The following is a 27,768-nucleotide window of genomic DNA, read 5'->3' on the forward strand; positions in this document are numbered from 1 at the left end:
GTCCATAACAGATGGGATTTGTGTATGAAATAGTCGTCGTGTAGGATAGTTAAGTGTGTGCACTCATCACACACACGCATGCACACACCGTGTGTATGCACACGCGCCATACATGTGCATCGATTCATATGCATTCTACAGAATCTTGCAAACATATATACACACACACACACACACACACACATACATGCATGCTAATATGTACACTCGCAGGAACACTCACATTATGCAGATGTTCAAACACGGCAGGCTTCTGCTGTCTGCTTTGCCAACACAAAAACATTTCATCAGAGGAGATGGAAGTAGAGTGCAAAGTTTGTCCAACTAACCCGAACCGCAAAACTTTCGTAACACAGCACAGCTGGCTAGGTGTCTGAGAGGGTTGCATCATCTAGGGATGACCGGCGTTCTCTGGGCCTCTGCCACTCCAGATCAGTCAGGGAGACAGAGAGCAGCGAGAGCAGGTCTTTGAAGCCAGAGCTCTGTGAAAGTCTGTCTGACGAAACCCCCGTCTGAAAAGCTGAAAGCACTTGGGCTCTCTGCACTGTGTGTGTGTGTGTGTGTGTGTGTGTGTGTGTGTGTGTGTGTGTGTGTGTGTGTGTGTGTGTGTGTGTGTGTGTGTGTGTGTGTGTGTGTGTGTGTGATATACTCTTCCCTTCATGTCAAATACACACATCACCCGGTGACATACGATACTTTATTGTCCATTGTTTTTATTTATTTAATTTAACCTTTATTTAACTAGGAAAGTCAGATAAGAACAGATTCTTATTTACAATGACGGCCTATGTTCCTTCTTCATGTAACACACTCCTTCTGCCCTTCCAGGCGGAGTGCCAGGGAGATAGTGTGTGTGACGCCGGCGGGTCTGACTCCCGGCGGTACCCCCGTCATGGTGGACATCAACTCAGCTGAGCTCAGGAACCCAGAGGTCAAGTTCAACTACACCGAGGACCCCACCATCCTCAAGATTGAACCTGACTGGACTATTGCAAGGTGAGTGGGAACCGGTTGGAACTGGGCCTGTATTGACAAAGCATCTGAGACAAGTGCTGATCTAGGATCTGTCTATATGATCATTATGATCTTAGATGCAACGCTGATCCTAGATCAGCACTTCTACTCAGTGGACACAGGCCCTGGTCTAAAACTGGTTGGAACTAGTCTTAACCGGTTTTAACAGATCGCTTTAGATCTTTTTGATGGACAGTTTTATTTTAGTTATATTTGGAGATCTGAGAGGATTGGATAGGTGTAAGGCAAGTAATATGGCACTAGCGCCCTCTTGCAACTATATTGCTTAGACCTATCCAGTCGTCTCAGATTTTCCACAAGTGCACAGCGGGTAGGGGTTGATTTGGGATTGGGCATTAGTCTTAGCACTGAGCCAAGTATGCTGTAGGCACACTTCAGTTTCACACACAGTGTGGAGTGATATCAAACACGCAGGCGCTGGTATTTTTTACCACACTATTTCCCCCCTGAAAATGGATACAACAGCAAATCTTTGCTGAAAAGGGACTCGAAAGCCGCTGGTAGTTTGTGTTGCAGTCGACGCAAAGACTGTATAAATATTGTCTGACTTATTCAAATGAGACAATGTAGTGAGCCAGTTTGCCACAGGAATATTTATGAACAAACACAAGCTGTGTACAGAGCAGGAAGTGGATTCCAATGCAAAATGGGCTTGAAAGAATGACCTAGAAAAACTGAGTTGGTGTTCATTGCTCAGGCAGGCAGGCAGATAGCACACTTGATGCTCCCTAAATAGTAATGTGGCTTTCTATCAACTCAAACAGTCTAATTGACTGAAGTAATATCTTTCTGGAACACCTTCTATAGGTCACCTGTCTTGTAATGCATTATAAAGACATTATATTGTATTTATTATAAGGGACATTTCAAGACTTTTTAACTCGAAACGCAATTATTTTTAAAGTGACCCCTGATGTCATCATAAGAGGTCCTTTTCCTTGTATATATCTTTGACTACATGTAGAAAATTTCCATTTTCACACATTTAGAAGCTGGTAGGGTGCTGCTGGATAAAAAAGATATGTGATAAAAAAGTGGTCAAGTGCCCCCTTAATATGCATTTATAGTCTCTTATAAGGACCCATAGAAGATTGAAAAGCAAGTTCAATGGAGAGTGGATCCAGGTGAGGAAACAATGAGCAACTAATTGATAAACCTAAAATGGCTACCCTGGAGAAGTATGCACAAAGTATTTAAGTGCTTCCATTCAGCCACCGGATGATTGGCAGGTGCATTTCAAGGGCACCCAAACAGACATGATGCCGTCAGACCGAGAAATGTCCGCCAGTCGCCAGGGGGAACGGGACAAACCACTACGGAGACATCACGAGGGGATAGTAGAGGTGAAAATAGGCGAAGCGTTTTTTAAATCTCCGTAGGGGCGGAGAGACGATCGGCAGACTCGACACATGGCCGAGGTGGCGAGCGGTCTCATTTGGAACGGAGGTGTGAAATGAAGGAGTGCAGACGTAGAAAGAAGGATGAAAAGGTGTTAGTGTCGCTAGTGTTAGCCTCAGGAGGGAACGTGGCCTCACTGGCTCGCTCGTTATTTGGTGTTTTTCTCACCGCTCCCGGAGGATTGGCTGTTTCTCCTCCCGGCCAATCATGACGTGTGTACGTCGCAAAAGCAAATGTGTCGCCGCATCCTCTCCCGGCAACCTTTTTCACATGCCCGCAACGAACAACAACGGTGGTTCCGACACAAATTCACCACACAATGTTGGTTCAACATACCGAGGGTTGACACAACTCACTTGTTACTGTTCAGCTTGTGCTGACACACTGACAGTCTCCCTGTGCTAACCTCACAGTGACGAAACAGCACAGCGGAAAAGTCACATAGGAATGGGTTTCAAAACGTCACCTGGAATCAGTACACTTTGCAATCAATAGTAGTCAACTCCTACCTAGTGCCACTCTTAGTTACCCCACACCATCTTGCCGCCTCTTGAGTGGTGTTCTATCGACCCCTTTGTCTGTAACAAGTATTTGCTTTAGTGTCTTTACACAGATGAGCAGGTGGGCCTAGGGCAGGTTAGCTTGCATGCTTACTGATTCAAACTTGTCACATTGCGTCATGTCACTCTGGTTTAGGGAGGTCAGCCTCCTGTGGTTGAGAGGGGGTGTCTGGTGGGGACGTGACTCTTGCCCATGTTACCCTTGTCCTTATGAGTAATTGTCCGGTGAATTGAAAAAGTCAAATGGTGAAAAGTTCAGAGAGCCAGCAATTCCACAGTCTGGGTTAGGGCTGGGCGATATCGAATTGATGCAATATTCTAAATGCCTGTGCCTCAGAATCAAGTTGTTTTCTTTTTTTATGAGCGTTTACGTCCGCTTGTTCTCATGTGACCCTTTTTGGTCTCGTTCGCTTCTTCTGCACTGTTCCCATTTACACCAGAGATCGGTATATAATGATGAGTTGCTCATGTCTCTGCCTTAACAATGGGAGTCGTTGTCCCAGAGGCGACAAGCTTAGGTTCAAAATAAGCGCATAGAAATACATTGGGCTTATTTTGGACAGATTTTGGCAAGAGCGCTCCTCTTTCTCCCAAGCCCCTCTCCCGACCACTTACAACAACAAAGGTGAGAGATCACTTCTTCCTCTCTGACAAACGGTTTAAGCTCGCTATTTGAATTTGAGGTTTGGTCCAACAGAATCGGTCACGTGCATACCAAAACACATGGAGACATCATTTTACTGTAATAGAGGAGAAGATAACCGTTCGAACCATACCCTGTTTATGTTTGAACTCCTCAAATTTCGAGCAGAGCAGACACTACCAAAACGGATGTAGCGATGAACGTTCATTCTGGAAAATGAATGCTCAGTTTGTCGCCCGCGCATTAGGGTACCACGTATCGCTAGTTGCATTTTAGTCAAATGAAGATTACTATACTAGCTGTCTGGTCTGTTTTATAAATGTGCAATAAGCATAAAACAAACATGTGAGGGATTGGCAACTCGTTCTCATTGTGAGAAATAAGGTAGGCCACTTGATTTCTTGGGGGAAAAAAAGGAGAGCCGCAGACTCTAGGAGCTCAGATGCAATAATTTAATAACCTGATGTTTCGACAGACGAGCTGTCTTCATCAATCAAATGTATTTGTTTAGGACCATTTTCAGCCAATGTCACAAAGTGCTACACAGAAACCCAGCCTAAAACCCAAAACGGCAAGCAATGCAGGTGTAGAAGCACGGTGGCTAGGAAAAACTCCCTAGAAAGGCCAGAACCTAGGAAGAAACCTAGAGCGGAACCAGGCTATGAGAGGTGGCCAGCCCTCTTATGGCTGTGCCGGGTGGAGATTATAACAGAACATGGCCAAGATGGTCATAGATGACCAGCTGGGTCAAATAATAATAATCACAGTGGTTGTAGAGGGTGCGACAGGTCAGCACCTCAGGAGTTAATGTCAGTTGGATTTTTCATAGTCGAGCATTCAGAGTTAGAGACAGCAGGTGCGGTAGAGAGAGAGAATCGAAAACAGCAGGTCTGGGACAAGGTAGCACGTCTGGTGAGCAGGTCAGGGTTCCGTAGCCACAGGCAGAACAGTTGGAACTGGAGCAGCAGCACGACTAGGTGGACTGGGGTATAATGACAAACACTGCGGGTCACTAGTTTATATATGTCAAAGGACACACAGAGGTGTCTGTAATCATGGCCGGGTGTGGCTTGATATCATTGGCTAATTTTCAGATATAAATAGAACATACAAAAAACATGAATGGATAGCATGGTATCATAGATACAATATGGCTACATAGGCCTACAACATTTACAATGAATAGCAAAGTCACAAGAATGGCTTCAGAGTCTATGTTGAGACCGAGGGGAGCAAGGGTCTTTAAATGAAAGATGTTAACAAATTGTTACGGTCATCCCCTCTCCTCGGGAGGGTGACGTGTTCGATGCCGATATAACTTAGGGACGAAATCGAGTGGTTCGCTTCCAAAAAGTGGTCCGCAACAGGGTGCGTCAAGTTTTTGCCCCTAATGCTACTAAGATGCTCCGAGATTCGTGCTTCCAGGAATTCCCGCTTCATTTTGCCAACATCATTTTTTACCACAAGGACAAGTTATAAGATAAATAACTACCTTAGTGAAGCAAGTGATGGCTGCAGTTTCCCTGTTTGGTGGTGTTTAAGGGGTCTACATTTATAAGTGCCATTGCACTGAGCGCAGCCATTACACGTGTAGTTTTCATCCGGTAGAGGCACAAATAGACATTGTGCAGGGTTATTTTGGAGTGGTAAATCAGAGTTTACCAATTGATCTCGGAGATTTCTGCCCCGCGAGAATACGACCAAGGGGAGAGTCCGAAAACACATTACCGATATTGTCATCGGATCGTAGAATGTGCCAATGTTTGAACGATTCCCTTAATTTGTTCAGAGCACTTTGAATAGCGGGTAGTGATTTCAACATTTGAACAAAGTGCACAAACAGTTGGAGGTTACTGAAGATTGTGTTCATAACAATTCAACTGTTTTGCCCTGTTTGTTGACTTCAGAACTTGTGAAATGATTCCTAGTTTTTAGAAATTTTACAAATATTACATTTACAGAAGTATTGAGACCCTTTACTCAGTACTTTGTTGAAGCACCTTTGGCAGCGATTACAGCCTTGTGTCTTCTTGGGTATGATGCTACAAGCTCGGCACACCTGCATTTGGAGAGTTTCTCCCATTCCTCTCAAGCTCTCTCAGGTTGGATGGGGAGCGTTGCTGCACAGCTATTTTCAGGTCTCTCCAGAGATGTTCGATCGGGTTCAAGTCTGGGCTCTGGCTGGGCCACTCAAGGACATTCAGAGACTTGTCCCAAAGCCACTCCTGCATTGTCTTGGCTGTGTGCTTAGGGATGTTGTCCTCTTGGAAGGTGAACCTTCGCCCCAGTCTGAGGTCCTGAGCGCTCTGGAGCAGGTTTTCACCAAGGATCTCACTGTACTTTGCTCATCTTTCCCTTGATCCTGACTAGTCCTCAAGTCCCTGACGCTGCAATACATCCCCACAGCATAATGCTGCCACCACCATGCTTCACCGTAGGGATGGTGGCAGGATTCCTCCATACTTGACACTTGCCATTCAGGCCAAATAGTTCAATCTTGATTTCATCAGACCAGAGAATCTTGTTTCTCATGTTCTGAGTCTTTAGGTGCATTTTGGTAAACTCTAAGCAGGCTGTCATGTGCCTTTTACTGAGGAGTGGCTTCTGTCTGACCACTCTACCATAAAGGCCTGATTGGTGGAGGGCTGCATAGAAGGTTGTCCTCTGGAAGGTTCTCCCATCTCCACAGAGGAACTCTGGAGCTCTGTCAGAGTGACCTTTGGGTTCTTGGACATCTCCCTGACCAAGGCCCTTCTCCCTTGATTGCTCAGTTTGGCCGGGTGGCCAGCTCTAGGAAGAATCTTGGTGGTTCCAAACTTCCATTTAAGAATCGAGACCAATTTGTTCTTGGGGACCTTCAACGTTGCAGAAATGTTTTGGTACCTTTCCCCAGATCTGTGCCTCGACACAATCCTGTCTCAGAGCTCAACAATCAATTCCTTTGACCTCGTTGCTTGGTTTTTGCTCTGACATGCACTGTCAACCTTTGGACCTTATATAGACAGGTGTGTGCCTTTAAAAAGCATGCCCTATCAATTGAATTTACCACAGGTGGATTCCAATCAAGTTGTAGAAACATCTCAAGGATGATCAATGTAAACAGGATGCACCTGAACTCAATTTCGAGTTTCATAGCAAAGGGTCTGAATACTTATGTAAATAAGGTATTTCTGTTTTAGTTTTTTGTAAATTTGCAAAAATGTCTTAACCTGTTTTTGCTTTGTCATTATGGGACATTGTGTGTAGATTGAGATTTTTTATTTATTTAATCCATGTTAGAATAAGGCTGTAACGTAAAAGAATTTGGAAAAAGTGAATGGGTCTGAATACTTTCTGAATGCACTGTTTGTCATGAATCACCCATAACTTTGAAAAAAATTGAGATATGGGATTTGGGCCATATCGCCTGGCCCTAGTCTGTGTGTAAGCTTTTGTTCCAGCACTAACACACTTGTTTCAAATAACAAAGTAGTCATGTTTTTATAACCAGCTAGTCTAAACGACTCGTTCCCTTGTGCACGTAAAAAGGCTTCTTGAAGTAAAGAACAGTTTTACCTCAATGGAGAATTTATTTGACTAAATAGATAAATAGAACAACGGTTAAAGTCCAGACATGAACTAAAAGGCTAAAACAATGATTAAAAAGTTAAGAGCATAAAATCTAGCCAACCTGCTCTCCTCTAACCTTGCTTTCCACCCCCAACTGTCTCTCCCCCCCAAACACACATGCACCTGTATTCAATCAACTCAATATGGTGGGAGGGGCTTATCATACACAATTAGCAAATCCTGATTCTAAACACACATTTCCTTAACACACTTAACTGCTGCAGCTGAAGTGGTGGGGGAAAAACATGTTAACTATGGCAGGATATGAATTATGACTGAAAAACAGGGCCCTTCAACAGAAACATTTAACACAAGATGTGCCACCTTCACATAGACGACGATTAATTTAATCAGGTGTCTTATTGCTGGGCTGAAACAAAAGCCTGCACGTCCAGTACCTCTCCAGTACCTGAAATGGACAATATCATTTTTGGTTTTAGACATTTGGAGGTGGTTCATTGATAACCTAACAACTCACACTAAATTCTTCCGCTGCTCTGTCGTTCACTACATACTTTAGTCTGAGACTGCCGTCATTGAAGTTGTTTGTGACGAGTGGTGTTGTAAAAAAAAAAAAAAAAAAAAAAAAAGTCATCAGCGATTTAGATCGTCTCTAACCAATCAGAGTATCAAAGCCAATGACAAACTGCCACTTTACCCACGTGTGTTCTGGCTCTGGCCCAACCAATCGGTTTCTGGACCAATTAGACGGCCCCGAATGTGTTCGCGTTCGGCAAAGGGTCAGGGAGGTACTCAGATCCAGACTCATTGCAGAGAATGGCCATGGGCAATAGCGTAGCGTTTGGCCGGAGCAAGGAGTCTGGGTAGCCGGGCAAGTTCATTGAGGTAATAATCTAGTATTTTGGTCCCTTCCCTGAAGCTATTCGAGTTTAAACAAGCTTTTAATATGCAAGTGCCTTAGCGTTGCCATCATTACCTCTGATGGAGTGTGTGAAACGGCTCAAATACTCTACGGTGTCGAGGACGCATTAACATTAATGCCAGAACTGGATGGTCTTTTTCACTTTGACAAAAATGTGATGTATCAGGCAACCGCGTGGTTCTCTGGAAGATATGGTTTGCGTCCCAAGTGGGACCCTATTCCCTTCATAAAGCACTACTTTTTACCAGAGGCCTTTCAGCCATGGTATGCTTGTTATAGCCTTTTTGCAAGATATCAGGGAAGATATCACTGGGTATAACTGCAAGATATTAGTTGAAAAATCGCGTGTTACAGTGGACAGCGGTTTCAGGGGTAATTGGTGTCCCTCTCCCTAATTCTTTGTCTGCATCCCAAAAGGCATCCTATTCCCTATAACCCCTGTTCGCAGCTCGCGGACAACGATCCGGGCCCAGAACGGGGTCAATACGGGCCTCGGGTCCCGGGGAAAATTATAATAAATACACAAGTGCTCAGGCTTCGACCCCTGTTATCATATAAACACGCAGGCATGGAAGAATATAAACACGAAGGCATGGAAGAATTTGCAGAATTGCAGGAAATTAGCTTTAAAACTGCGATATTTTCTCTCCATCAAGAGGGGTGTGAACAGTTTGGGGTTGCGAGGTGGGGGTTTGTTACTACGCCGATAAATGACAACATCCATCCAGACCTTTGCCACCTAGGAAATTTGTGTGACCGGACCTTCTCAAATAGTACTCGAGTACCCCTGCTCTATATAGTGCACAACTTTAGACCGGATCCCTTGGGCCCATTTTGGACTCACCCTCTGCCTTCTGTAATACTAGAAAAAACATGAAGTGCCCTTATTCAATATTTTTGATGCGATCGAACAGTGAATGGGATTGTGGCTTTGTTATTGTAGTGTATAAGTGTGTATGTGCTTTGTTGTTAATGGTTTCCTCTTTTTCAGTGGCGGGACTCTGTTGACCATCACTGGCACCAACCTGGCCACCATCAAAGAGCCCAAGATGAGAGCCAAGTACGGGAAAGCCCAATCTGTCAACGTGAGTACTACTGACCCAACACGCATACATACTGCACACACGCACCGTCCTGTATAACTAACCTTGTGAGAACACACAATTCAGTCCCATTCAAAAGCCTATATTCACTAACTTTATCTCTAAAACCTAACCGTAACGCTAATCCGAACGCTAACCCTTAATCTAACACGAATCCTAACCCTAAACCCCCTAGAAATAGCATTTGACCTTGTGGGGACTAACAATGTCCCCAGTTGGACTTCCTGGCCCCACAAGTATAGTTAAACATGTCCAGGCAAACAGATGTGCGCGCACACACACACACACCTGACCTGGTGATCAACCAGCCCAGGGCCTATTTATGGGTGTGTGTTTTTGATGGTGAATCCCCATTTAGCAGGTTAACCTTTGAAATGTCAACCAGCAATAAACCCGGGCTTTCTGGCAAATCCCTCCGTCCTTCCTTCACCTAGCACCACAGGGCTATGCTAACCTTCTCTCTTTCAGTCTACCCTCTCCATTCCCCTCTCTCTCTCTCTCTCACAACCTGCACAAAATATCCCAGACCAAAACAAAGTCTATTTTCCTGCTTTTTCCCTCTTCCGTGTCACCATTTCTATCCGCCTTCCCTTTTCGTCTGTCTTCCGTGTCTCCCCTGTGCAATTTCAGACTCCGTTAGCATACGCTAGCTAATGCACTGTGATTACTTGGCATGCCAGAGGGAGGCTGGGTGGCATGTTGTGGAAAAGTAGAATCGTGAGGCGACCCAAACGTTTCCAAAGCGTGCTTTTAGGATTGTTTGTTAGCGTGTTAGCATCAGTCTTGCTAACCCTTGTATATGCCCTTACTGTCTCAGTCGCTCTGCATTAATGGGAGCGGAGAATGTTTAGCCCACAGGGGCAAACAGCAGGAGATGGTATTGGCTTTTTTGGTTCTTTGTTTTTGTTTGCACTCTTGTTTAGATTATGAAAGCTATGACTTCACTGTACATAATGAACCTATCCACTGTCCTCGCTCAACGCTGATGTTACTCAGATGTTGTTTTGTCATGTGTTTTTGTTGACATATTTTTTTTACATTAGTTAACTTTTTGGGGGGGGGCTATATGTCAATGTACTGTTACATAATGAACTTATCCACCGTTCCCTTTTTTTTGTTTTGTGTTTTTTCTACATTTTGTTAGCAATTTGTATTTATATTATGGAAGCTAACATTTACATGTAATCGTATGTACACAATGAACTTATCCATCCTCTCTCTCCTCCAGAACTGCACAGTGCTTAACAACACGGTGATGGTGTGTCTGGCGCCCTCTGTGGCCGTCTCGGAGAAGGGCTTCTTAGAGACGGGCAGCGGTCCTGATGAGATCGGCTTCATCATGGACGACGTGCGCGCCACACTGGTTGTCAACGAGACGTTCAGCTTCTACCCGGATCCTGTGATAGAGCCGCTTAGTCCAACGGGCCTGCTGGAGCTCAAACCCAGCTCCCCACTCATCCTCAAGGTGAGACTGATGGAGACTGGAGCCCAGGGTGGGGGAGGAGTGTCCAGGATTGTGGGGGGGTGGGGGGGGGGGGTCCTAGGATGGAGCAGGGAGATTCTGAGGAAGCTACCAGGGTGGAGGAGTGTTATTGTGTGGAGCGTGGGGCCAAGGGTGGAGGAGCTTTAAACAGATTTTAAAACATTTCTCCCAGGGAGGAGAAATGACACCGTATAAATGCCTCCAGGTTCAATTGTGACCGTCAAATTGTAGACTTCAATCTCACCAACCGACTCAGTTTAGAAAAGAGTTAAAACTTCACAGCTGCATCCAATATATTTATGAAATGACATTGATGTCAATTTTAAATGCTCTCTTTCTCTTAAAACCTTCCATCAGAAATGGTTGCCCTATTTATTTGTTCCCTACCACCCTTTGAGCTATTGCCTTTTCAAAAGAGCGCTTTGAGACCCGGCATCACCTTAAAAGGCGCTTCCTGTGCCGTTCGCTGCTGTGATAGGCCGAGAGCCCTTTGAAAAGTATCCTCCAAATACAACGCAGGTGTGCCACTTACACCTGTTCTCCCATCAGATAACGTCAGAGCAAGTTCACAGCAAAATGGTCACTTTATACCAGAGCCTTTGAATCCCTCTTGCGCTTATATACTGACTCGCTTATTTTGTCATCTCCCCTCTCTCCTTGAACTTCAAAGCCGTTCCTCAGGAAGAAAAAGAACTCCACCGTGATACTGTATATCATGGATATTTTAGATGAAATCAGCTTTATTTTCCATATATCAATCAGAAACGAGCTAGGGAGTTGAGAAAATTGTGACCCTCACAGTTTAACTAAAGATTCCATAATGAACCCTTACAATCCTTTGATTGCTGCGTCTTCCGTTTCTCTGAGAAGCCGGAGGGGTGGGGGGGGGGGGGACATAAAACCGGCATCATATTAAATAATTGTGGATAAATTAGATGTGCATCAGATTTTCCAAGCAATTAATTCCCTTCCCTGCAAAGCCTCGTGGGTAAGTGGAGGGGGAGGGGGGCAGGCAGAGACGTGTGTTTTGGTGGGTTTATTTATCCCTCTAAATTGGTTCTCTCTCGGCCTATGAGACGCCGCGAAAGCCCCCGTCAGGCTCAACTAAACGCCACCAGAATCCCAGGTCCCCCTACGCTAGGTCTTGACTTTACTAAAGAACCGCCTGTGGCTAATAAGACCTCGCTACGGCATCTGTGGAATTAGGACTCGATCATCAGAAATCACCCCCTTTCTATGTATGATTAAATAGGTATGCACGTGACTGACGGTTAGAGGGTGTGTTTTCGTGCGTGCTTGCGTGTGCACAGTATGCGTGTGTGTTGAGTTTGTGTTGTGTGTGTGTGCACATGCGTTCCTATGCATTTTCCTGAGCTGTGTGTCTAACTTGGTGTGTGTGTCTGTCGCGGTCTCTCTCCTAGGGTAAGAACCTAATCCCGGCGGCCCCTGGTAACGCTCGTCTCAACTACACGGTCTTGATCGGAGAGACACCCTGTGTCCTCACCCTGTCAGAGAGCCAGCTGCTCTGTGAGTGGCCCAACCACACCGGAGAACACAAAGTCACCGTAAGTACTCTACTGAAGCCTCTTCGACTTTGGGTTGGGCTGTGCCGTGTGTCGTCTTGTGCGTCATTGGATCGCACTGTGTCGCAATCAAGTTTCGTCTCTCTGGTTTTTCGCTCATCTTGTTTTTCTCTCTTAACGTCCTCTTTCTGTTCTATACTCTTTCAATATCACATGACAATCCGGTCTCCTATTTTGTCATGTCATATCCCCATCCCTCTTCCTTCCTCTTTTCCTCTTACCTGTATTCGGTTCAAAGGAACAGTAGAAGAGATGGAGAGAGAATTAGAAGGATGGACCATTTTATTCCCGCCGTCTCTTCTACTCTTCTTTTGGGCTACCGCTCTCTCTCCATTGCGTTGTTCTATTTTCCGTTCGCATACAAATCCACACACATTGAGGCTTCCGGTGCGTAACGTTGACTGTGTTCAAAGGCACGGCAACCTGATGAATTCAATTCTTAATTTGGCTGACATTTCTGCAGGGATTTGCGTAGACATTGGTATCCAGTGCAGCCCAGAAATGACGTATGGCCGACGAGGTCCATGTCTATATTTTACAGTCCCTCGGTTGCATGTGGTGTTTGATCGATATAGGCCAGCAAATTACAGTTCAAGGCCTATGGCGTTATGTTCTTGATTTGAAAGGGTTACTAAGGGTGCGTCTCAATACACTGTTGTAGTTTTCTCTCCTCGTCTCCTTTTCTTCTGCACTGATTACCACAATGTTGTGACAAGGAAAGGAATTGGAGCCGCATCTTAGTAGCCTAGTTTTTAGAAGTAATTTTACACTGAACAAAAATATAAATGCAACATGCAACAATTTCAAAGATTTTACTGAGTTACAGTTCATATAAGGAAATCAGTCAATTTAAATACATGTATTAGGCCCTAATCTATGGAGATCACATGACTGGGAATACAGATATGCATCTGTTGGTCACAGATACCTTAAAAAAAAATAAAAGGAAGCGATGTGGATCAGAAGACCAGTCCGTATCTGGTGTGACACATCTCCTTCACATAGAGTTGATCAGGCTGTTGATTGTGGCCTGTGGAATGTTGTCCCGCTCCTCTTCAATGGCTGTGCAAAGTTTGCTGGATATTGGCGGGAACTGGAACATGCTGTCGTACACGTCGATCCAGAGCAACCCAAAACATACTCAATGGGTGACATGTCTGGTGAGTATGCAGGCCATGGAAGACCTGGGTCATTTTCAGCTTCCAGGAATTGTGTACAGATCCTTTCGATATGGGGCTGTGCATTATCATGCTGAAACATGAGGTGATGGTGGCAGATGAACGGCACGACAATAGGCTTCAGGATCTTACGGTATCACTGTTCATCGATAAAATGCAATTGTGTTCTTTGTCCGTAGCTTATACCTGCCCGTACCATAACCCCACCGCCACCATGGGGCGCTCTGTTTATAATGTTGACATCAGCAAACCACCTGCCCACACGATGCCATACGCTGTCTGACATCTGCCCGTCACAGTTGAAACAGGGATTCATTTGTGAAGAGCACACTTCTCCAGCGTGCCAGTGGCCATCAGCGGGCAAACGCTCACCTTCGAAGTCGGTTACAGCGACGAACTGCAGTCAGGCGAAGACCCTGTGAGGACGACGAGCACGCAGACGAGCTTCCCTGAGACGGTTTCTGAAAGTTTGTGCAGAAATTCTTCGGTTGTGCAAACCAACAGTTTCATCAGCTGTCTCGGTTGCTGGTCTCAGATGATCCTGCAGGTGAAGAAGACGGATGTGAAGGTCCTGAGCTGGCGTGGTTACATGTGATCTGCGGTTGTGAGGATGGTTGGACGTACCGCCAAATACTCGAAAACAATGTTGGAGGTGGCTTATGGGAGATAAATAACATTCAATTCTCTGTCAACAGCTCTGGTGGACATTCCTGCCGTCAGCATGTCAATTGCACGCTCCCACAAAACTTGAGACATCTGTGGCATTGTGTTATGTGACAAAATTACACATTTTAGTGGCCTTTTATTGTCCCTAGGACAAGGTGCAGGTGTTTAATTATCAATGCGTTTGTGTAATCAGCTTCTTGATATGTCACACCTTTGAGGTGGATTAATTATTTTGGCAAAGGAGAAATGCTCACTAACAGGGATGTAAACAAATTTGTGCACAACATTTTATGGAAATGAGCTATTTGTCCGTATGGAACCTTTCTGGGATCTTCTATTTCTGCTTATGAAACATGGGACCAACACTTTACATGTTGCATTTTATATTTTTGTTCAGTGTAGTTCTAGAGTTGAATCTAGGGCTTGTGTAATTCATACTGTGCGAAGGGAAGACTATTGCTTCTAGCCCGGGCGTTGCGACAAGGAAACGTATTAAACTAGGTTTGCTCACGCGCTGTCACACACATACACTAGCTTTGTAGTGTAGCGCTAGTGTTACAGGCTTTGGTTTTTCAATTTCTGTTTTGAGGTTGGACTTGTGCTCAGTAGCACGTAGGGCGCACCGATTGGTGTCGACTCATTAGTCAGCATGTGTTACACATGTGCTGGTTGCCATCTTGTTAGTGTGAAGGTGTTTCACTTCTGCTGGCCCAGTGCTCCAGTTGTCTTGAGAGAAGTGGAGGGTCAACACCTTTAGTTGGCGCTCCCTATTTGATTTCTCGAAAAACATTCCTTGATTCCCGTATTTGGTTTTGCTCCACCTTTTTGGTTTGTTTCCTGTGTGGGTTTGTCTTTTGTTTTCCTCTTCTTGGGAAAATTTAGAGGGGCTCATGGTGTGTGTCTTTTAGGTTCCTGTTGGACACCCTCAAGAGTGTCTTTCAAAACCCCTCCTAAACCCCCAGCTGTTTTGGTTGTTGGTCAGTGACTGTTAGTTTCCCACTTCTGTTTGAGTGACGTTTTTGGTTTTCTTGCTGGGGAACGTAACACTAGCATGTGTGACAGACACTGGTGTGTGAGAGAGACTCTAGATGGCTTGTTGGGGTCTGTCTGCAAATTACGGCTGATAAATGGACATTTCAAAAATGTACGTAACACTAGCATGTGTGTCTGACACTGGTGTGTGAGAGAGACTCTAGATGGCTTGTTGGGGTCTGCCTGTGCAAATTACGGCTGATAAATGGACATTTCAAAAATGTACTACGTATTTATAATCTCCAGCACCACCCCAAAGTCAGCATATGTAAAAATAAAAAAATAAAAAAATGTATATATTTTGACATATGTATATATTTTGACATATACATATGTTGACGTTGGGGGTGGTGCTGGAAATGATGAATATGAAGTTGAAAAAGATTGACATTTCCCTTTAACAGCTCCTCACAGAGAGGGTTGGGAGATAATGAATAACTTGATGGAAATAGCAGCGACAAAGAGCTGGAAGTCCTGTGTGTGTGTGTGTGTGTACGTGCACTCTATTTCTGCTAAATGACATCTAATGCACCATATGACTGTGTTGAAATGTGTGTTTTAAAGTTATTTTCCTATGAAGAATCTAAAACAGTGTGTTTCACCTCCCCAAGGTGCGCGTGGGGGGCTTTGAGTACTCCCCCGGTACCCTCCAGATCTACTCTGACAGCCTGCTTACCCTGCCCGCCATCATCGGCATCGGAGGGGGCGGCGGCCTGCTCCTATTGGTCATCATCGCCGTGCTCATCGCCTACAAGAGGAAGTCGCGGGACGCCGACCGCACACTGAAACGCCTGCAGCTCCAAATGGACAACCTGGAGTCCCGGGTGGCGCTGGAGTGCAAGGAAGGTAAGCCACACCTGTCAATCAATTACATTAAATTCAACTTTATTGACCTATTCAGGACGAGGAGGCTAAGCAACAGCTGTCAATCAACAAAAAGTAGGCCAGGTTTCTCGCGACTTGAGGGGCTACTACTGGTGGTGCAGACATCTGTTCCAGCCCAGCACACGAACAGTCGATGAATCGTGGTCTTCCTGAGAAGAATACAAAACAAATCGAAATAGGAGAGCATTGTTCTGGAGGCAGAGCAGGACAAGCTCAATATCCATGTACTTCCTCTCCATCCAAAAACACACACACACACACACACACACACACACACACACACACAAAATGGCCCTCCCACTGGGTGCTGCTTGCTCTTGGTACCCATCCAGAAGAACACTTTGATCTGGGCTCCGCCGCTCGGCGCCAGATGTTGGGTCCCTCCCCAATGTGAGGTCTGCTTGGATGGCCTTTCTGCTTTCGGAATAGAGAGGGAGGTTCGAGAGAATGGTGGATGGAGAGAGAGATATGAATAGGGGGTGGAAGGGATGGGGAGAGAGAGCGGGGGAAGGAAGGAGAGGGGGGGAGGTGTCTGCAACGCGTGCTCTCACATTAACATTTGTTCATTTGGCACACTCCTGATCTGGTGGGAGGCCAGTGATACTGTCTGTCTGTCTGTTTTGGGAGAGAGTGGAAATAGAGTCGATTTGATTTTCGTTGAAGATAGATGGAGAGAGAGGTTTGAGGGTTCCATAAGGAGAATCATACTGCAGCATCTGCTCTGCAGTTTAGAGAACCTAGAAGTAGCCCATCCCATGCTTAAATATTTTCACTAGATAGCGAGACTGTAGCCTGGGGTACCGGTCTGTTTATCTAACATTCCACTCCTTATACACTCTGTGTCATTGCCAAAGAATGACCAGAGTGGAATGTTAGCTAAACCGACTGGTACCCAGGTTGGCAAGACTGGTGTGATATGAAGCATTCTTAGTAACAATGCATTGCACAGTTAAAACCAGTTAAAAAATGGCCATCTCTGCCCAGCGCCACATGGCAACAGACACCGATTGGCCGCCGTCTTCGCCACACTATCCATCCAGGGGTCACCACCTTGTCTGTCCCCCACAGTCACCACAGATGGATGGAGAGCGACAGGGAGAGATAGATAAAGGTGCATAGGGAGAGATGGATAGAGCCCCAGAGACGGGAGAGATGGATAGAGCCACAGCGAAGGGAGAGATGGATAGCGAGAGGGGGAGATACAGGTGCGAATGGATCGAGGGACAAGAGGCAGGGTGTGATAAAGCAACCGAGAGATGGATAGAGGGAAGGAGGGTATGTGAAAGGGAGGTACAGGTAGAAATGGATAGAGAGATGAGGGGACACAGAAACAGAGAAAGGGGCATAAGGAGAGATGGATAAAGGGACAGAGAGAGGGTAAGATGGATAGAGAGCGATAGGGGGGGTCAAAGAGAGGTGGATAAAGAAGGACAGAGAAAAAAGATATGTGAGAGAGAGAGATATCGATCAGACTGTGTTTATTTCCTTATTTGTTTGTGGGGTTTCTTTAGTCAAGATTACACTACAAGAGACAGAGAGATTATTCAAACAGAGTTCTCACATGCGCCGAATACAACAGGTGTAGACCTTACCGTGAATTGCTTACTTACAAGCCCTTAACCTCTCTAGGGTATGTGGGACGGTAGCGTCTCACCTCGTCAACACCCAAAGAGATATCCGCCATGTTGGAGTCAACATAAGTCAGAAATAGCATTATAAATATTCACTTACCTTTGATGATCTTCATCAGAATGCACTCCCAGGAATCCCAGTTCCACAATAAATGTTTGTTTTGTTCGATGATGTCCATCATTTATGTCCAAATTCCTCCTTGGTGTTCGCGCGTTCAGTACACAATCTAAATTCACGACGCGCGTGCAAGTCCAGTGGAAAGTACGAACGAAAAGTCCAAAAAGTTCCGTTACAGTTCATAGAAACATATCAAACGATGTATAGAATCAATCTTTAGGATGTTTTTAACATAAACTTCAATAATGTTCCAACCGGAGAATTCCTTTGTCTTCAGAAATGCGATGGAACGCAGCTAACTCTCACATGAACGCGAATGGTCAGCCCATGGTCAGCTCGTGGCACTCTGGGAGAGACCTTACTCAATCTCCTCTCATTCGCCCCCACGTCACAGTAGAAGCATCAAACAAGGTTCTAAAGACTGTTGACATCTAGTGGAAGCCTTAGGAAGTGCAACATGACCCCATTTCCACTGTATCTTGGATAAGCAAAGAGTTGAAAACCTACAAACATCAGATTTCCCACTTCCTGGTTGGATTTTTTCTAAGGTTTTTGCCTGCCATATGGGTTCTGTTATACTCAGACATCATTCAAACAGTTTTAGAAACTTCAGAGTGTTTTCTATCCAAATCTACTAATATATGCATGTCCTAGGATCTGGGCCCGAGTAGCAGGCAGTTTACTCTGGGCACGCTTTTCATCCGGACGTGAAAATACTGCTCCCTACCCCAAAGAAGTTAACCAACAATGCAGGTTAAGAAAATATTTACAAAGTAAAAAAATAAGATTAAAAGTAACACAACAAAATAACAATAACGAGCCTATATACAGAGGGTGCCGGTACCAAGTCAATGTGCGGTGGAACAAGTTAGTCGAGGTGAAGTGACAAAAACAAAGGGCGGGGTGTCCATGTAAATAGTCCGGGTGGCCATTTTTGATTAATTGTTCAGCAGTCTTATGGCTTTGGGGTAGAAGCTGTTAAAGGAGCCTTTTGGTCCTAGACTTGGCCCTCTAGTACCGTTTGCTGTGCGGTAGTAGAGAGAACATTCTATGACTTGGGTGACTGGACTCTTTGACAATTTTTTGGGGACTTCCTCTGACACCGCCTAGTATATAGGTCCTGGATGGTAGGAAGCTTGGCCCCAGTGATGTACTGGGCAGTACGCACTACCCTCTGTAGCGCCTTACGGTTGAATGCCGAGCAGTTGTCATACCAGGCTTTGATGCAGCCGGTCAGGATGCTCTCGATGGTGCAGCTGTATAACTTTTTGAGGATCTGGGGACCCATGCCAAATCTTTTCAGTCTCCTGAGGGGGAATATGTGTTGTCGTGTTCTCCTCACGACTGTCTTGGTGTGTTCGTCACATTCCCAATCATGTTGGTGATGTGGACACCAAGGAAAATAAAACTCTCGACCAGCTCCACTACAGCCCTGTCAATATTAATGGGGTCGTGTTCGGCTCAGCTTTTCCTGTAGTCCACGACCAGCTCATATGTCTTGCTCACATTGAGGGAGATGTTGTTGTCCTGAAACCACACTGCCGGGTCTCTGATGACCTCCATATAGGCTGTCTCATCTTTGCCGGTGATCAGGCCTACCACTGTTGTGTCATCAGCAAACTTAATGATGGTGTTGGAGTCGTGCTTGCCCACAAAGTTGTGGGTGAACAGGGAGTACAGGAGGGGACTAAGCATGCACCCCCTGATTGTCCCCAGTGTTGGTTGTTGCCTACCCATACCACCCGGGGGCGGCCCGTCAGGAATTCCAGGTTCCAGTTGCAGAGGGAGGTGTTTAGTCCCAGGGTCCTTAGCTTATTGATGGGCTTTGAGAGCACTATGGTGTTGAACACTGAGCTGTAGTCAATGAACAGCATTCTCACATAGGTGTTCCTTTTGTCCAGGTGGGAGAGGGCAGTGTGGAGTGTGATGGAGATTGCGTCATCTGTGGATCTGTTGGGGTGGTATGCGAATTGGAGTGGGTCTAGGGTTTCAGGGATGATGGTGTTGATGTGAGCCATGACCAGCCTTTCAAAGCACTTGATGGCTACCGACTTTAGACGCCACTGAAAGAAATGGAGGGGACATACAATGGGTCATAGGACACGCATGTAGAGAGCAGAATGTCTATGAACAGTGAGACACTAAGATATATCATGCGGCCACTCTGCTGCGTGGAGAGCTCTGCGGTAGGGAGAGAGGTGAAATGTGTGTTTGCGTAGGTGTGTGTCCATATTTCTTCCAGCTCTTGGTGTCCTCTCTACTCGAGTTCACTTAAAATCAGTCCAAGATGTTTAGCTTTTATCCTCCAACAACACTGACAAATATTTAACACATGACCAATGTTAAAACTGTCAGTGCCGTTCTGTACGTACGTTAACAATAGATGCACTATCCTTGTACCTCTCTACTCCTCCCTCCCTCCCTTCTCTCTCCTTAGCCTTTGCGGAGCTGCAGACAGACATACATGAGCTGACCCAGGAGCTGGACGGAGCTGGCATCCCCTTCCTAGACTACAGAACCTATGCCATGAGGGTCCTCTTCCCCGGTATCGAGGACCACCCCGTGCTCAAGGAGATGGAGGTACGGGTCAGTAACGCCCAGGGTTCCAATTATGCATTGACTCTTAGGGGTGATGTAATTCTTGGGGGGGGGGGGGGGGGGGGGCTTGTACTCAAACCATGGTAACCCCATAGCAATGCTGATGTAGGATCTAATAGGCCTATTATGATCTAATAAGCGCTTGATCAGCACTCCTACTCTGGAACACTTTGTGAATACGGGGCCCAGAGACCTTTCTAACACACTGTGGAAACGTTGAGATTGATAGACGGCCATAGCATGTCCAGAGTCTGAGAAACAGGACTCACACATTCAATGAAACACTCTTCCATTCTATTCCATTATTTCACCACTAAAAGAGCGGTTATGTATCGATCACTCAACTGCGCCACATTGCGACATCAGGTCAAGATAGCATGGCCTATAACCTATTACAATACCATCACACACGCGTACACACACACACACACACACACACACAGACAGTTGAGGTCGGACGTTTACATACGCTTAGGTTGAAGTCATTAAAACTCGTTTTTCAACCACTCCACAAAGTTCTTGTTAACAAACTATAGTTCTGGCAAGTCGGATAGGACATCTACTTTGCATGACACAAGTAATTTTTCCAAAAATAGTTTACAGACAGATCATTTCACTTATAACTCACTATCACAATTTCAGTGGGTCAGAAGTGTACATACGCTAAGTTGACTGTGCCTTTAAACAGCTTGGAAAATTCCAGAAAATGATGGCATGGCTTTATAAGCTTCTGATAGGCTAATTGACATATTTTGAGTCATTTGGAGGTGTACCTGTGGATGTATTTCAAGGCCTACCTTCAAACTCAGTGCCTCTTCGTTTGACATCATGGGAAAATCAAAAGAAATCAGCCAAGACCTCAGAAAAAAAATTGTTGACCTCCACAAGTCTGGTTCATCCTTGGGAGCAATTTTCAAATGCCTGAAGTTACCACGTTCATCTGTACAAACAATAGTACACAAGTATAAACAACATGGGACCACGCAGCCGTCATACAACTCACGAAGGAGACGCGTTCTGTCTCCTAGAGCTGAACGTAATTTGGTGCGAAAAGTGCAAATCAATCCCAGAACAACAGCAAAGGACCTTGTGAAGATGCTGAAGGAAACAGGTACAAACGTATCTATATCTACAGTAAAACGAGTCCTATATCGACATAACCTGACTGGCCGCTCAGCATGGAAGAAGCCACTGCTCCAACAACGCTATAAAAAAGCCAAACTACGGTTTGCAACTGCACATGGGGACAAAGATCGTATGTTTTGGAGAAATGTCCTCTGGTCTGATGAAACAAAAATAGAACTGTTTGGCCATAATGACCACCGTTATGTTTGGAGGAAAAAGGGGGAGGCTTGCAAGCCGAAGAACACCATCCCAACCGTGAACCACGGGGGTGGCAGCATCATGTTGTGGGGGTGCTTTGCTGCGGGAGGAACTGGTGCACTTCACAAAATAAATGTCATCATCAGAGAGGAAAATGATGTGGATATATTGAAGCCACATCTCATGACATCAGTCAGGAAGTTAAAGCTCGGTCGCAAATGGGTCTTCCAAATGGACAATGACCCCAAGCATACTTCCAAAGTTGTGGCAAAATGGCTTAAGAACAACGAAGTCATGGTATTGGAGTGGTCATCACAAAGCCCTGATCTTAATCCCATAGATAATATGTGTGCAGAACTGAAAAAGCGTGTGTGAGCAAGGAGGCCTACAAACCTGACTCAGTTACACCAGCTCTGTCAGGAGGAATTGGCCAAAATTCAACCAACTTATTGTGGGAAGCTTGTGGAAGGCTACCCGAAACGTTTGACCCAAGTTAAACAATTTAAAGGCAATGCTACCAAATACTAATTGAGTGTATGTAAACTTCTGACCCACTGGGAATGTGATGAAAGAAATAAAAGCTGAAATAAATAATTCTCTCTACTATTATTCTGACATTTCACATTCTTAAAATAAAGTGGTGATCCTAACTGACCTAAGACAGGGGATTTTGTCAGGAATTGTGAAAAACTGAGTTGAAATGTGTTTGGCTAAGGTGTATGTAAACTTCCGTCTTCAACTGTACATACATACATAGACTTATAAGAAGATGCGTTTTCTGGATGGTGCATGTATTGTACGGTACCAGCTCTGAGGGTTGAGGAGAGAGAGGAGCGAGACATACAGTATATCTACTAGCTATGCACTGTGTTGCACATCTGTCTGGTGCCTAGCATCGGATTTTCATGCGTTTCCCAGATGCGATTAGCCTCAACTGTGGTGCGCCAATACAATTTCTCGCCACGCCACCTGGTTTCGCCTTCCTACAAGACAACCAGCCACCACTGGCTGCTTTCAAAATAACCTGGTGTTCTATTGGGGGGGGGGGTTGTTTGATTCATACAGCTTCATGGAGAGTGTGTGTGCAAGTTTGTGCCTGTGTGCGCGACCAGATGTCTGTGATATTGGGTCTTTTGTACCTCAAAGACTGCTCTGGCCCCCTCTCTCTGATAGGTTCAGGCCAATGTGGAGAAGGCTCTGACCCTGTTCGGCCAGCTGCTCACCAAGAAGCACTTCCTCTTGACCTTCATCCGCACGCTTGAAGCTCAACGCTCTTTCTCCATGCGAGACCGCGGCAACGTGGCGTCGCTGGTCATGACTGCGCTCCAGGGCGAGATGGAGTACGCCACAGGGGTGTTAAAACAGCTCCTCTCAGACCTAATCGACAAGAACCTGGAGAGCAAGAACCACCCCAAGCTACTGTTGAGAAGGTACGGTCCACCATTGGGTTGTGTTGTGTTGGGCTGGTGTAGCATGTGTGAGGGGGGAGAGGGTTAGGGCCTAGAGAGCACGAACCACCCCAAGCTGCTTCTCAGAAGGTGTGATCCGCGTAGGTTGGGGTGTGGTTGGGTCGAGCTTTGCTATATAATCATCAGGAACCTGGAAAGTGAGTACCACCCCCAACGGTTCTGCTTCGAAGGTACGGCCCGCCTGTGTTAGGCTATGAGTAAGGGTGGGTTGGGCTAGCCTATCTGCGTAGCCTATGAGGTGTAGAATTGAGCCTGGTAGAAAGGAAAGAGAGAGGATTGATCTGCCATAGCTTAGTGGTTAGCCGTTTTTGTTATCAGTTAGCTGTTTTTGTTATCAGTTAGCCGTTTTTTGTTATCATTTAGCCGCTTTAGTTATTAGTTATCCATTCTAACGTGTGTTAGACTAAAGAGGGCCGCTGTAGACGACCAGTAACTGTAGCCTACCTCTCCTCGCTCTCCCACTCTCCTCCGTCCCCTCTCCTCCACCTCAGCATTGTCTCTGTCAGGAAGGATTACACCCCTGAGCACACCCACTGACTCCCACAGGAGGCCCAGCCACTCAGCCAGCCACAGGGCAGACAGGACTACTGAGCCAGACAGAGAGAGAGAGGGAAAAAGGGAGAGAGAGGGAAAGAGGGAGGGGAGGAGAGGGAAAGAGGGAGGGGAGGAGAGGGAAAGAAGGAGAAGGAGAGAGAGATACAGGGAGAGAGAGAGCGAGGGAGGAGGACTGCGAGATGGGGAGAGTGTGAAAGGGGTTGTGGAGTGTGGAAAGAGAGGGAATGACAAAGGTGACTAGAAGGAGAGGGAGGGAGAGACGGAGTACTAGTGGGAGGACGAATGACAGATTAGAGACAGAGAAAGATGGAGGTAGAGGAAGGTCAAGAGAGAGAGAGTGCACGGCACTGGGGAGCGAGAGAATGGAATGTTAAGGCAGAAAATGGGAGAAATATCCCAGGGGAGACCGAGACTGGTAATCAGTTGGGTAAGACCGAGAGAGAGACATGAAGAAAGGGATAGAGCGAAATTATAGACACAGGAATTAAACATGAAATTATGAAAAGGGGACGTTTTCCCTCTCCATTGAGAGATATGTAATTAAATTCAAATCAAATAAATGACTTTGAGCCAGTCTGCTGCGGCGGTGAAATTGGCATGATGTTGCTGAAAGCCCCGCTGGAGGAATGTGGCACATACACTGTCCTGGTTATGACGATGACACACATATGGCTGCACGCACACAGATTTGAGCTACAGAATTCCCTTTGTGTGTTGGTGATTTTAGGTTTTAGACAACACTATTCCAAAACATTTTCCATGTTCATTATGAATTATACTACACTTCCATCCACGCATGCATGCATGCCCACTCGCTCGCTCGCTCGCTCACTCACTCACTCACTCACTCACACCAGATTAGTAAGGAGTTGGTGTTCACCAGTCCCCAAAAAAGCATGTTCCTTCCTGGTCCACTCTACTTTCAACCCCTCTCCTCTACCTCTCCTCTACCTCTCCTCTACCTCTCCTCTACCTCTCCTCTACCTCTCCTCTCCCTCTCCTCTACCTCTCCTCTACCTCACCTCTCCCTCTACCTCTCCCTCTCCCTCTACCTCTCCCTCTCCCTCTCCTTTCCCTCTCCTCTACCTCTCATCTCCCTCTCATCTCCCTCTCCTCTATGCGAAGGAAAAAGAACACATTTTGCCCACATCAAACAAATCTGAACAGACTTCTAGGAAGAATAGACTACATGACTTTTCTTCTCACAATCTCTGCTCCCAGTCTCAACCCTGGACGACCTGCTAGCTGGCACACACATACACACACAATCCTTGATTCATCCCTTTCTGAGTAATCATAGTCTCTGGGAATGTATTATTCAGGAGACGGCAGCACTGACTCGAAAAGGAGGGACAGAGGAGGGGGCGGGTGAGAAAACAAAGCTTTTCCCCCTTAAGTCCCTTCCTTTCATACTGTGTCACAAACACACACGCGCGCGCGCACACACACTCTTCCCTCGTTGCTGTTAACAAATTAAATGTAGTAAGTCGCGTTAATTACAATGCCTTTTAATTACTTGTGTTTTTAACTTTCTTTCTGGAGGGGGGAACCTTTCTGGAGGCTCCTCATTACGAGCCAGGTTGGTGATTAGCAAGAGACGTTAACGAATTAGACTAATTGCTGTGTTTTTAATGAAGATTGCTGGGTTTGCTTTGAACAAAAAGAAATGTGGGTTTTGTTATTTGAGTTAATTTGTTTGTGTGCAGAGAGAAGGGTATAGCCTACCAGCATTCTGTGGGATAATTTTAAGTTAAGCTCTTTGAAGTGAACTTCTGTGTTAAACACCTTTTCCCAGGGAAAATGGTATGTATTTGCTCTCAGTTACTAGCCCGAGGGGAGGTTGGTCACTTGTTACTAGGAGGAAGAAGGCAGAATTCACTCCAAAATCTCCAATCCTTGTACAGTCGTTCCTCTGTCAGTCAAGTCTTGATTTATGTTGTTGCCATTAAAACTGTCATTCCAGAAGATAACGTTTTTCTCTGAATCTTTCTTTTCCTCCCCCCCCGCCCCCGTAGGACTGAGTCGGTGGCTGAGAAGATGCTCACCAACTGGTTCACATTCCTCCTCTACAAGTTCCTCAAGGTAAGTCTGTCAGGGACGCAAGCACGTGTTTCGTGTTCATTAGGCACCAAAGTGAAGAAAACTAACTGAAACAGGGAAGGACGACCTGGGTTTGACCAATAAGAAAGGCTTGTTTTTGCTTTCCGTTGCAAACTCTTGTCTTCTGCTCTGAATTGATACGTCTACTCAAGTCTCAAGGAAAAGAGAGGAAAAACACAAAAGTAGAGAACCAGCTGGGTGGAAGGAGCAGAGAAATATGAGGAGATGGAGAAAAAGGTGAAGCCAGGGGGAGAAACTAGCACAAGACGGAGGTGAGAATCACTGTGCTAGGCAGAAGTCGGAACGATGGAGGAACAAGGGGAGAAAAGGAGAAAAACCAGAGGCCCCGCTAGCCAACCTCTCATTGCCTCGTTGACACCTTTCACGCAGCAGAGTGCTTTTTCGCTCCTGACTCGTTAACCTTCTGTTAACTCCTCCATCAACTGCCACTAGCGTTCTCTCAACGTTGGCCCCAAGCTGAGTGTACATTTCGAAACGTTCTACCTTAGTAAAGGCTGTTTTTCCCCGGGTTAAAATGCACAGGGGAGAAATTGCTACCCGGGAGTGGGTCACTTGTCCCCATGCCAATAGCCATGGGAGGCTTGCTATGACGTTTAGCAGTGCCATAGGCACTGTGGCTAACAGCAGATTGGAATGCACTAATTTTACCATTCATGCATGATCAAACTTGACTTTCTCAAGTAAGTAAGCATACTTGTTGTCTTGCTTTTGAACACTACTTTATTTCCTATTGTTGTGTGTATGTATCAGTGACATGTCCTAAGTGTATTTATGTGTGTAAGTGACCTCTCACCTTTGCCCCTGTGTGTGTAGGAGTGTGCTGGCGAGCCCCTGTTCATGCTGTACTGTGCCATCAAGCAGCAGATGGAGAAGGGGCCTATAGACTCCATCACAGGAGAGGCGCGCTACTCCCTCAGCGAGGACAAGCTCATCAGACAGCAGATTGACTACAAGACCCTGGTCAGTACCGCAGTCACAGCTTGAATCACAAAAGTAAACCGAACACTTTGACATTATCTCACTGAATCAATTCATTGCCCTGAGAACCATTCGTCTGACTAGCTAGGTAATATAGTAGCTAGAATAGCATAGACGTCAATAAAGCGACTTGGCATAACAGTATAATACGGGTTAATATGTTATATGACACATAGTAGCTGAACTGTCGTGTTTCACACAGTGTCACCTCACATGCCCACACTAATCGCTCTGCTTCAAGCCTCTAGTCCAGTGACTCTTCCCCCTCTCCCAATCTGAACTTTGACCTTTTACCCCCACACCGCACACCCTCTAGACCCTGCACTGTGTGAACCCGGAGAACGAGAATGCCCCAGAGGTGACGGTGAAGGGGCTGAACTGTGACACGGTGACTCAGGTGAAGGAGAAGTTGCTGGACGCGGTGTACAAAGGCAGTCCCTACTCCCAGAGACCCAAGGCTGGAGACATGGACTTAGGTGAGGAGGACACACACTTATAAGCACACACACACACACCTGCGTACGCATCATACATACACACAAATGAGTGCATGCAGACCCACGGACACACACACACTAACACCCCTCTCTCTCTCTCTGTCCCCTATGTTTGTGTTCAGAGTGGCGTCAGGGAAGGATGGCCCGGATCATCCTCCAGGACGAGGACGTCACCACCAAGATAGACAACGACTGGAAGAGACTCAACACACTGGCCCATTACCAGGCAAGTCTCTCATGCTTTAGGTTTAGATATCAAAGTTGACTAAGTCATGTTGTTTAATCAATCAGTCAATTATTCAATCAATTACATTTTATTTGTAGTCTATACTTTACAATTACAGATTTACAAATATTTCTGCATCGACGTAGGACACCACTCGAACATCACTTGGTGTCTGCAGCCACAAATTCATGGGT

At 45.8% G+C, this 27,768-nt stretch overlaps 1 protein-coding gene across 2 annotated transcripts in view; it reads left to right on the top strand.

Annotated features, from left to right (window-relative positions):
- Positions 1-27,768, top strand: part of LOC129841537 (plexin-A1-like) — a 253,451-nt gene that overhangs the window by 204,519 nt on the left and 21,164 nt on the right. Inside the window, exons 16-26 of one of the 2 annotated variants that reach the window (XM_055909850.1) lie at positions 829-996; positions 9,120-9,213; positions 10,460-10,696; positions 12,136-12,279; positions 15,785-16,019; positions 20,245-20,393; positions 22,902-23,158; positions 25,768-25,834; positions 26,687-26,833; positions 27,168-27,327; positions 27,471-27,574. In XM_055909850.1, coding sequence (XP_055765825.1) covers positions 829-996; positions 9,120-9,213; positions 10,460-10,696; positions 12,136-12,279; positions 15,785-16,019; positions 20,245-20,393; positions 22,902-23,158; positions 25,768-25,834; positions 26,687-26,833; positions 27,168-27,327; positions 27,471-27,574 — 1,762 coding nt within the window. The remainder of the gene's footprint in view (positions 1-828; positions 997-9,119; positions 9,214-10,459; positions 10,697-12,135; positions 12,280-15,784; positions 16,020-20,244; positions 20,394-22,901; positions 23,159-25,767; positions 25,835-26,686; positions 26,834-27,167; positions 27,328-27,470; positions 27,575-27,768) is intronic. The other variant, XM_055909860.1, reaches the window with a different exon arrangement.

This window comes from Salvelinus fontinalis, chromosome 3 (assembly GCF_029448725.1).
Source record: "Salvelinus fontinalis isolate EN_2023a chromosome 3, ASM2944872v1, whole genome shotgun sequence".
Lineage (NCBI taxonomy): Eukaryota > Metazoa > Chordata > Actinopteri > Salmoniformes > Salmonidae > Salvelinus > Salvelinus fontinalis.